Source organism: Brassica oleracea, chromosome C1, assembly GCF_000695525.1.
Source record: "Brassica oleracea var. oleracea cultivar TO1000 chromosome C1, BOL, whole genome shotgun sequence".
Lineage (NCBI taxonomy): Eukaryota > Viridiplantae > Streptophyta > Magnoliopsida > Brassicales > Brassicaceae > Brassica > Brassica oleracea.
The window spans coordinates 15,130,536-15,143,003 of record NC_027748.1 but is presented as its reverse complement, the minus strand read 5'-3'; the positions used below and the strand labels follow the sequence as shown (position 1 = coordinate 15,143,003).

General features: G+C 39.5%; 1 protein-coding gene across 1 annotated transcript; it reads left to right on the top strand.

Annotated features, from left to right (window-relative positions):
* Window positions 1-9,770: 9,770 nt before the first annotated feature.
* LOC106301582 (phospholipase A1-Ibeta2, chloroplastic) lies at window positions 9,771-11,337 on the top strand. Its single transcript, XM_013738027.1, has one exon. It carries the CDS (start codon window positions 9,771-9,773, stop codon window positions 11,301-11,303), a length of 1,533 nt encoding a protein of 510 aa, XP_013593481.1. The 3' UTR covers window positions 11,304-11,337.
* Window positions 11,338-12,468: the final 1,131 nt, after the last annotated feature.

Below are 12,468 nucleotides of genomic sequence, written 5' to 3'. Positions count from 1 at the left end.
TTAATCTATAAATCTTCTTTATCTTTTTCCATACCAAATCTCCATAGCCTTCTCATGCTTTCCACCAGTCTTTCTTCCCAAGGAAATGATTCTATTCCGAATCAACTTATCTAATTTTGCAATCAGACAACTCGCTGGCTGAGACGGATCACCCAAAATTGTTTTTCTGCATTATATAATAGTCGCACTTTCAAAAATAATATTTATACATTAATGCTGGTGTTAGGATTCAACGTTTTTTTGATAAATTGTTTATTTAACATACTAATATTATTATAGAGTGAGAGATTTTGGAAAGATACTTTGTTGTTGATAATACTCCTGTATAGGATTCAAAGTTTAGAAATATATACACAGAGTACCGCAAATCATAGATTTATGACGGTGAAAGTTCTTAAATGTGGAAAGGTTGTTCAGTTTGGACCAAAGACGTCACTTATATACGTCTGCAATATGATGTAACAAAGAAATAATGTAAGAAAAAGTTCATGAAATTTGTTCTTTCTTAACATTTGTATTGTTAGGGTCGTTGGACAAAAGTACAAGATTTCTTAGTATTTAAGTTTAGTCTGGTCCGTCGATTATGCCGTCTTCTAATTTATTGATTAACCTGGAGGGATTTCCACCCCCAGGAGCCAACCCCTTGGCGCGAGGCGGACCATTTGGTACTATGGGAAATTAGATACCCCAATTGCCTGGCCAGCGGTTCGAACCCGGGTGCGTATTGAGGCCGAAGCTCTCTCAACGCCACCAGGCCAACCCCGCTGATTGCTAAAGGTTTTTTTTGAAAACTAAAGGTCTTTTTTGATAAAGGGTTTAAAAACTAAAGGTCTTTACACAATGAAAACTTAAAAACTAAGCATGGAATGGAAGATGGGAACGGTATATTACAATAATATTTCTTTTACATAAAGAAAGACATCTACAGTTGATCATCAAAAAAAAAAAGCGACATCTACAATTTTTTGATCCTGTCACCAAACAGAACTACGTTGTCAATAAATATAATGTTCTAAATATGTTTGACATACTTGTTTAAATGCATTAATCTTGAATATAACTTTTTCACTTTCACACCTTGCTTCATCGGATGTCCACGAAGGGAGTTTCGCTTTCACACCTAAACGGTTGTTTTTCTTTCTTTTTAGTAGTAAAACAAACCTATAGTTCGTAGATAACGTCGACGGGTGGTACAAAAAATAAATTATAAATTGAATTACTTGACCAACTCTGTTCGTCAAAGTTTATATCATCATATATACGCGGTGTTTTGGTTTCTTTATTTTAAAAAGAGAAATTGCTTAAATACAATAAGTGGGTACTATTTCTCAAAAATATATTCGATTAAAAATACTTTAACATTTAAATTTAGAATTTAGTGATTATTTTAAAGTTAGTATGTAGGAGATTGAGTTTATAAACTTCTATAATTAATTATTAAACATTTATAAATAATGATCCATGAGAATTTTTTTTTTCATAATAAACTTAAAATGATTACATTTAGAGGTAAATTTGAAAAATTATATCAAATTTGAGGGAAAACTGAAATTCCTTTTAAAAAAATTCTTTTAATTACTAGTTACAAGAATGTTATGATAGACTACATGATCATAAACAAACTAAACTAAAAATTATTAGAAAATGGGAAAAGCGGTCTACAAATTGATACATGGTTGGATTAATTTATTACAGCACATCCGTACATGCTAAAACAGGGTGTCACGTTACAAGACACAGACCAGACATCCTAGCAGCATAATAGACCAAAACTGATCTATTCCATCTAAATAATCTAATATAAGTACTACTTCAAATCTGACGCGTCCATCAAAACGGCCAAAAAAGAAAACAGTATCCATAAAATAGCACAGTTCGGAATAGTTTTTTTTTATCAAACTATTCTAGTTCGGAATAATTTGCATTATTGTTACTTTTTTGTTAGCTTCAACTTTTATTTGTTTAATTTTAGTTTAGTTCAACCAAAAAAATAATAATAACACTGAAATATCGTTGAAAACTTAAGTAATATATTAACAAAATAAATATGTAAAACTATTAATTTAATGATATGCCGTCTAATGAATACAATATGACTAACTACCACTAGTAAAATTTGAAGATGAATCTGATGAGGACGAAATTGGTGATTAGAAGGAGACAAGGCAAATGGTTGGATGTGTCGAACGATTTTGTTGTGGTTCAAAAATCCAATGGTAGGAGAAAGTTGTATGCAATCACTCTAAGAATAAGTACGCATGGAGCTCTCACTTGTGTGGGACAACCGCTTTGAGAAGGCATCGTAATAGATGAACTCAGTATACAAATAATTTTCGTAACATGCATCTCAATGTTGAAGACAGATTACAAGCTCGCAAGTATGACCATGTTATTTTCATGCAGCTGGTAGATAAATCAATAATTCAGCATGAATTACCATACTCATATGTTAAGTATGAAAAAATGAGAGAGACCTGAAAGTACTTGAATATTGGTCATTTGTCGGAACAGGACAAAAGCAAATGTGTACCAGTTTTATGAAAACAAGAGAAACCTTGAACAAGGAATTGGCTAGTCTTCTACGAAGTATAAGCTTCACGTCTGATTTGTGGCCAACCATCAAACATGAGGTCTAGAGCTCCCTCTTGGTCCGAAGCCCCTTTCTGGTCTGGAGCTGTCATACTTCTTTCGGTGGTGCTCGCGTTTTTCTTGGTGAAATCTGGTGCTCTTGGTCTAGTTGCAGAAGAGGTGTTTCTCTTCACTGTCATGCCTCCCTTATGTAGGAGAAATCGGTTTGATTCCCTTGTTGGGTGGTTTGAGATTATGATGGTTATGTGGCTCATCGAGGCAATGGTTTTCTGTTGGTGTAGCAGTAGAAGTGAACCCTTCTTTTCCTCCCTTTCGCCATTAGAGTGGGCGAAGATGATTTCTTCCTCAAGCTTATTGTGAAGATTGGTATTCGACTTATGAGTCCAATGGGCTTATGATAATTGAAACTCGGGAAGACAGAAGCTGGGCCGCAGGAGTAAAGTAACTAAGGCCCAAAAGTCTAGCTCTTGTATAAGAGTGAGACGAGAAACAGAGGATAACGATCTCTGAAACAAACTCCTTCTTCTTCAGCTAGTGAGAGAGCGTCATTGTAGCTTGTAGAGAGAGAAAGCTTCTGTAAACACTGATCTAGTGGATTACCAGGTTCCGATCCTGAAGGAGATGTACCCGGTGTGAAGGGGAACTCTAAAACGTTGCTTGCATCGTCTTTTTTTCTTGTTTTCGTTTACGTTTGCTTTGCTTGATCGTGAGTCGGAGTCGCGACCTACACACGAGAGATAGAGAGTTAAACACACGAGATTATAAAGAGAGATTGTGAGAGATCAACGAAGATCGAGCTAGATTCTTTCACAAGTGGTATCAGAGCACGGTTCAAGTGCGATCAGAGGAAGGATCAAGAAAACTCGAAGAAATCAGCAGGATCGGGAAGAGGCGAAGGAGATTCGTCAAAAGTACTACGAAAGATCTCAACCGAGATCATTGAGAAAATCTCAGGAAGTGTTTCTTTCTCATTAGAATAGAAACGAGGCATCTGATATAGATTTGATCTCACTTAAGGTTCTGGATATTGTTACTGTGGTATTGTATCTCGTTATTTGCAGGTAACATGAGAAGAAGCAATCACCACTAGGATGGATCCAACGCCGGGAAAGTTCGAGGTCATTAAGTTCGATGGAAAGGGAGATTTTGGATTGTGGAAGTTCAAGATGCTAGCGCAACTAGAGATTCAAGGACTACTCTCAGTCCTGGAGGAAGAAGCTATCACATCAGATTCAACAAAGACCGTTGAGGTAGCAGATGTGAAGATTGACTTAAAGAAATCAGAGAAGGATCTGAGAGTAAGGAGTCTCTTCAGCACGTGCCTATCAGACGTAATTCTGAGGAAGATTATGCACGAGACGACTGCACTTGGGATGTGGAAGGCACTGGAACGTGACTATCAAACAAAGTCACTACCTAACAGGATCTACCTAAAGAAGAAATTCTCATGCTTTAAGATGGAAGAAGATAAGCCGATTGAGGAAAACGTCGACACTTTCTTGAAGTTGATAGCAGATCTTGCCAGCATAAAGATCGACATCACAGATGAAGATCAGGCAATACAACTACTTTCAGGACTGCCACCAGCTTATGAACCATTGGTTCACACACTCCAATATGGGATGGGAAAAGACACGCTCACAGTAAATGAAGTGATGACTGCGGCTTACTCAAAGGAGGTGGAGCTGAAGCAGAAGGGACTGTTGACTCGAGGGAAACAAAGCGAAGGGCTTTATGTGGATTCAAGAGGAAGGCAATCCACACGAGGAGAGACAGCTAAGGGAAAGCCATGGAACAAAGGCAAGGGTAGATTCAGATCAAAGTCTAGAGGGAGGTCCAGCACAAAGTCAGAGAAAGCTTGTTGGATATGTGGGAGTGAGACCCACTAGAAACGAGATTGTCCAGACATAAAGAGAGGTTTCCACCAAAACAACCAACAAGACGCAGCAAACATTGCATCTAGACTACCTGGTCCTGTGGCTCTAACATCGAGCCTGATAGTATCTGAAGATGACTGGGTACTAGACTCAGGTTGCACATTCCACATAACACCCAGAAGAGAGGTGTTATCTGACTTCGAAGAATTTGAAGGAGGAAAAGTAATGATGGGAAACAATTCTCACTGCGTGGTTAGGGGAAAGGGGAAGATAAAGATCCTAAATGCAGACGGTTCAACAGTCACACTAAGCAACGTGCGATATGTGCCAGAGATGGGAAGGAATTTTATTTCCTATGGTCAACTAGAACAGTCAGGGTGCACCTACACAAGAAGAGACTATCTAGTTGAGTTCTACTTAGGAACTACGAAGGTCTTGACAGGAAAATACGCAAATGGCCTGTATTATCTTCAAGGAATAGTAAAACCAGCAGAAGCAAATTCTTCTGAGGCAGTAATTGATCACACTAAGAAGTGGCACTCACGGTTGGGGCACATGAATATTCGATCAATGGAAACACTGGTCAAGAAAGGATACTTAAACAAGGAAGAAGTAGGAAGCTTGGGGTTTTGCGAAGCTTGCACAATGGGAAAATCGCATCGACAGAAGTTCCCAAGAGTGAAACATACATCAAAGGGAGTGCTTGAGTATATACACTCAGATCTTTAGGGTTCACCAAGCACGGTTTCAAGTTTATCAGGGGCTCGTTATTTCCTGACTTTCATTGACGACTTTTCTAAAAAGGTGTGGATCTACTTCCTAAAGACTAAGGATGAAGTGTTTCAACGATTCTCCGAGTGGAAGCTACTAGTAGAAAATCAAACTGGGAAAAGGATAAAATATCTCAGGACAGACAACGGCTTGGAGTTTTGTAACCAGAGCATGGACAAGCTGTGCAGGGACTCGGGCATTAAGAGACACAAAACATGCCCTTACACGCCCCAACAAAATGGAGTCTCCGAGCGTATGAACAGAAGTGTAATGGATAAAGTGAGGTCTATGTTGCACGAGACAGAGTTAGGTGCAAGTTACTGGGCAGAGGCGGCATCAACGGCAGTCTACTTAATAAACAGATCTCCAAACTCTTCTATTGGGTTCAAGATTCCAGAAGTCAAATGGTCAGGGAGGTCGGTTTCTTATGATCATCTAAGGAGTTTTGGGTGTGTTGCATATGTTCATCAGGTAAGGGAGAAAACGAGTGCTAGAGCTACTAAAGGATTGTTCTTGGGCTATGAAGACGGAACTAAGGGCTATAGAGTATGGCTCGTTGAAGAGGAGAAGATAGTAGTAAGTAAGGATGTTATCTTCAACGAGCAAAACTTCTTCAAAGATATGAAAAAGGATGAGGACATTGATAGAACACCTGAAGAAACTGCAAAGAGTAAAGGAAAGAAGAAAGTCTCATTCAAAAGCGTTCTAATAGAAGTCGAAGGAGAGGACTCAAACTCAGGTGGAGCAGTCTCGAAGGTTTCAAAAGAAATAAATCAAAATGAAACTGGAGAATCTTCTGGAGAGATGTCAACAGAAGATGTAGAAGACTCAGGAAGTGACACTGATGAGGATGATGATTTGACTTAGATAGAAGACTTAGGGAGCTACGTCTTAGCAAGGGACAGAGAACGCCGCACAATAAGGCCACCATCAAGGTTTGAAGATGCTGACCTCATAGCCTATTCTTTGGCTAGTGAAGAGGACTTAGAAGAAGAAGAACCTAGAAACTACAAAGAAGCAATGGAAAGCAAGGATTGGACGCTGTGGAATGCAGCTTCAGATGAAGAGATGGACTCTTTAAAGAAGAACCACACGTGGGATTATGTCGAAAGGCCTAAAGATCACAAGGTCATTGGGTGTAGATGGATTCATAAACTCAAACCAGGAATACCGGGAGTTGAAAAACCAAGACACAAATCGAGGTTGGTTGCGAAGGGTTATGCGCAAACAGAAGGTGTAGACTACAACGAAATCTTCGCCCCAGTCGTCAAGCACGTATCAATCAGGCTTCTCCTATCAGCAGTAGTAAACTACGACTTGGAGTTGGAACAGCTTGACGTTAAAACAGCTTTTCTCCATGGAATATTGAAGGAGAAAGTGTTCATGGAACAGCCTGAGGGATATATACATAAAGGAAAGGAGAACATGGTGTGTTTGCTAAAGAAGTCCCTATATGGACTCAAGCAATCTCCGAGGGAGTGGAATCACAGATTTCACACATTCATGATAAAAAATGGATATGCCAGAAGTGAATATGACCCGTGCGTGTATCTAAAAGGGTCAAGAGTTGAGAACATGGTCTATCTACTGCTCTACGTAGATGACATGTTGATTGCATCTAGGGAAGGAAGTATTATTCAGAGGCTGAAGGATCAGCTCAGTGCAGAGTTCGAGATGAAGGATCTAGGGGCAACTAGGAGAATTCTAGGCATGGATATCATACGAGACAAGAGCAGACAGACATTGACGCTTTCACAAAATGACTACCTAACCAAAGTTCTAAAGACGTTTGGTATGAGCGAGTGCAGAGCAGTGAGTACACCACTCGGGTCATAGATCAAGTTACAAGCCTTAACTAAAGATCAGGAACGAGAGCAGGAAGAGGAAATGAGGAAGGTACCGTACTCCAGTGCGGTGGGCAGCTTGATGTACGCAATGGTAGGGTCAAGGCCAGACTTGGCGTATGCAGTAGGTTTAGTCTGCAGGTACATGAGCAAACCGGGAAAAGAGCATTGGTTAGCAGTGAAATGGATTATGAGATATATAAAAGGAGCTCTTGGGATAAACTTAACTTTTACAAGAGGGTCTGACTTCAAGGTGAGGGGCTACTGCGACTCAGACTATGCGTCAGACTTAGACAAGAGCAGGTCCACTACCGGATACGTCTACACGGTGGGAGGAAATACAGTGAGCTGGAGATCGTCGCTTCAAAAGGTTGTGGCCCTGTCAACAACAGAAGCAGAGTATATGGCGTTATCAGATGCAGTCCGTGAAGGCATATGGTTAAAAGGCATATGTAAAGAATTGAAGCTAAGTGACGAGGTGTTTGAGATTCACTGTGATTCGCAAAGTGCTATCTATCTAGCCAAGAACTTCGTCTACAGAGAAAAGACCAAGCACATTGCGACTAAATACAATTTCATCAGAGAAGTTATTGCAAATGGAGTGGTGAATGTTCTCAAAATCCATACTTCGGTGAATCCGGCGGATATGTTAACTAAAGCGTTACCTGGAGAGAAATTTGATGGTTGTTTGGCTAAGCTGAAGGTCATCGAAACCTGAGAAGATCGGGAACATTCATCTTTGGAACTGAGAAGGTGACTGCAATTGAATCTCGTCTTGGAAGTCAGAGAGATGAGGGAACTAGAAGATTCAGCAGAACCCGTGTGAATATACAAGGGTTGAGGTACCGGGATCGAAACGAAAGACACGGCGGTGACTGGTCAAGAGAAGACAAGCTCACGGTGACTTTCAGACATGGAGTTTCGACTGAAGGAGAAGTCGATACCAAGGTGGAGAATGTGAAGATTGGTATTCGACTTATGAGTCCAATGGGCTTATGATAATTGAAACTCGGGAAGACAGAAGCTGGGCCGCGGGAGTAAAGTAACTAAGGCCCAAAAGTCTAGCTCTTGTATAAGAGTGAGACGAGAAACAGAGGATAACGATCTCTGAAACAAACTCCTTCTTCTTCAGCTAGTGAGAGAGCGTCATTGTAGCTTGTAGAGAGAGAAAGCTTCTGTAAACACTGATCTAGTGGATTACCAGGTGTTCGTGTGTCAGTAGTTTTTATGCTTTTCTTAGTCTGATTAGTATTGTGTCTATCCATAGTTGGGGTTTGGTCTCCTTGTTTCTTAGGGCTTTTGTTTCCAAGTATGTACTTGCTGATTTGTATTCGATAAATGCATTCCACCTGTGTATAATTTCTAGTTTGGTAAAGTATCTTCAGTATTAATAAAAGACTTTAAAGCACAATGCAGAAACTTTATTTTTTACTTGTACAATAAAACAAAGGTTCATTGATTTTCTGTCGTATACGGATTGTCCCTTTTACAGGACACAGTCCAGACATATCCTAGCACCTAGGAAGACGGCGTAGGAGCATGATTAACCCTATAACCTTTTATGGGTTTCTTATTTTTTATTTTTATTTTTTTTATTTTTTTGTCTGATTAAAAAAAACAATCACAGACTGCCTCGTGTCAGTGGAACCCGCGACAGTACAAGAAAAACCCTAAAATTGTTTCTTATTTCATATCTTTGAAGATTGTTTCTTATGCTTTTTATTGGGGTCCACGCGCAAAAAGTAATTAAGAAACCTTTTTGTATAGTGGGTTAATGGTGCTCTAATAGACCAAAACCGTTATATTCTATCTAAATAATAATGTAAGTACTGCTTCAAGTCAGACGCGTCCATCTAAATGGCAAAACAGTATTCGGCTGCAACTGGATTGTAGATTTTTGGAATGGAATGATGTGGAATGACCTATTTCATTAGTTCCATAAAAAATTTTACCATTTGACATGAATGGAATGCATTCCATCATCAATTCCAAAAATAAATAGAGAAAATACAAAGAAAATTATTTCATAACAAATTTGATCGAATAGAATGAATTTCATTCTATTTTTTGTTGTATTTCATTCCTATCATTTCATTTATTTTAAATTCCACAAATTCCATGTTTGTTTACCAGTTATAATAGACCAGTTCAGAATATATGTTTTTGTTTGGCCAAATTATTCTAGCTAGTTCGGAATAATTTGCATTATCGTTACGTAGTAACTCACGTGGATCCTCGAGCTAGTTCGATTTTTTTATTGTTATTAAGATTACAATATTAAATACATTTATACGTACTGCGGTATGGTCATCAGAGTACCATATGTGGATTATATTTTGTATCATTTGCATGTGCAAAGGATGATAGCAAGACTTTTCTTGAAAACTCACGAAACTTTTAAAGACGTATAATGGAAACGGTCCAAAATATCCTAGAAAATAGCCAGCCAATACTGGTCCTAAAGAATTTCAATATTCCTTAAAGCAGAAAGAATGTAAACAAATCAAATAAAAACAAAGTCAAGTCAACAAACGAGGGTCAAAATAGTAATAAAATTCAAATACAAATCGAAACAGCTAGCTACCATCAACATTTGCATTTAAATAGATGATCATACTCTTTTAGCATTTCTGCTCTTGTCAACAGAATAACCTGAGCCCTCTCGCACTCTCTCTTTCCACAATCGCTCATGCAGATACTTACGCCTAACACCGACTTATTCCACACACAACGTAAACTTTTTACATGCAGTACCATAACCTCGACGTTGATCCCAACGAAGCCACTATCCGTTTCTACGGCACGGAAAACAAATAGAGAACATCTCAGAAACCTTGAGAACGTTCTTAAAACCTCCTCAACCTCTACAGATAATCACGACAATAATGTATCTTCTCGTCAAGTTAAGACGACAACGTCAACGTCGACGTTACTAGGAGGTTTGAGTTTGGCGAGAATCTGGCCTCATATGAAAGCCGCCGTTGACGAAATGTCTCCGAGGAATCTAAAGCGGCTTCAAAGACTTCTCTCAAAATCATCGGAGGAGCGTTCGCCTAAGAATAAACTCGGGTCTAACTGGCGAGAGCTACACGGGTCCAATAACTGGGCCGGGTTGCTTGATCCTCTAGACGAGAATCTCCGGCGAGAGCTTGTCCGTTACGGTGAGTTTGTGCAGGCGTCTTATCACGCGTTTCACTCGGACCCGGAAGGCTCGCCGAGAGACATCGCGTTACCAGATGGATCATTTAAAGCGACGAAGAGTCTTTACGCCACGTCATCGGTTCGTTTACCTAAATGGATCGATGACGTGGCTCCTGATCTGAGGTGGATGACTAAACCGACTAGCTGGGTTGGGTACGTGGCTGTCTGTGATGATCCGAGGGAGATCCGACGGATGGGGAGGAGAGAGATCGTCATCGCGCTACGAGGAACCGCCACGTTGCTCGAGTGGTCAGAGAATTTCAGACCGAATCTGGTTTCCATGCCTGAGCCAAAACCCGATCCATCCGACCCGACCCGACCTAAAGTTGAATGCGGGTTCAATAGCCTCTACACGACCGCTAGCCAACACGCGCCGAGTCTCGCCGAGTCGCTGGTCGGAGAAATCAGCCGGCTTGTGGATCTCTACGCCGGAGAAGAGCTGAGCATTAGCGTCACCGGACACAGCCTCGGTGCCGCCATCGCTCTCCTCGCAGCCGACGATATCGCCGAGCGTGTCCCCAACGCGCCTCCGGTGTCGGTTTTCTCGTTCGGCGGGCCTCGTGTAGGGAACAGAGAGTTCGCTGACCGGCTAGTATCCAAGGGAGTGAAAGTCCTCCGCGTTGTGAACAGCCAGGACGTGGTGACGAAAGTTCCAGGGATATTCTCCGACAACGATAATAACAAGCAGGGGCAGAATCGTATCATGGAGATGGTGGAGAGGAACAATCCATGGGCTTACTCGCACGTGGGAGCTGAGCTGCGCCTGGACATGAAGATGTCTCCGTACTTGAAACCTAACGCTGACGTGGCGTGCTGTCATGACCTGGAGGCGTACTTGCACTTAGTCGACGGGTTTTTGGCTTCGAACTGTCCGTTTCGGGCAAACGCGAAAAGGAGTTTGAGGAAGCTGTTGGATGAGCAACGGTCTAACGTCAAGGTTTTGTACACTGGAAAGTCTTTGAGACTCAACCGTGATAGTATTGTCGATAATGGAGATGTTTTGCCTAGTCCGTCATCGTGACCTCTGAATTTTTCTTCGTATTATTATTTATTGTTTGGATGGGAAAAAGCTATTTATTTTATTTATTAGCAGTCGCCATTGGCCGATGATAAAAGTTGTGTAATGTACTTTTGGCGTTGTTTAATTCTTCTACAAAGGCGTGAAGATAATTAAAAATGTCCTTGCATGGAAACGGAAAAAATAAAATGAGGGCGTTCGTTATCATTGTATATTTTTAATGCTAACAAAAATATGCGTAGCCATGTCTGACAAACACACAGTTACAAAAACAAAAAAAATGTATGTCAAAACATCAAGCTATACCGTCTTATAGTAGAAATGTCATTTCGTCATTGATAGCCTTCAAAAGAAGAAGAAAAGAAAACAAGAGTACTTTTGACGGGATGCACGTTTTATTGTATTCTGTATAACCGGACATACTGTTAGTTTAGTAATCCAAAACGTAATTTATCATAAAAAAAAAATTCATAATTCGAAACTTTTTCTTATTATTTTATTTTGCATTTCCTATAGTGCATGTTATGCATCCTAATATGAAAGTTAGTGATCTTATTAATCAGGTATCGATGGATTGGGATGTTAATCCCTTTCTTATTATTTGAAGAGCATTTTTAATAACTAACCTTTACTTGATGTGTTATTAACAGAAATGTCATTACTGATGTGGCAACTTCATAGCCTTTCTCAACTCATTTATTAAAATAGTCATAGTTTACTAGAATATTTACAACAGAATGCCATTGGACATATTTGTTTCAAGATTTCTCTTATAATATATTACAAGACTTGTGGGATGATAATCAAACGAATAAATGTATTAACTTTAGTTAACCAAATTAATTTTATACATAAACGGACTGTAACGTCATTTGTTTGGCTGTATAATCTCTTGGTACCTTTTTTATATGATATACTCTTACCAATGTTCAAGAATAAATCATTTCTGTAATCTTAGCAATGGTTTCATCATGAATAAATAAAATTCACGATTTACTCTTCAAAAGTAAGTTGATTGTTCAGAACTATTGGCACTATAATTTGACGTTGAAGTAGTTTTTGATATATATGTCAAATTGAAAGTTTTTCATATTTACTTCTTTTGATTTATATTCAATTTCATGTTCTTTTGTAAGACTCGATAAATGACATTTGTTTTTGTTCAGGA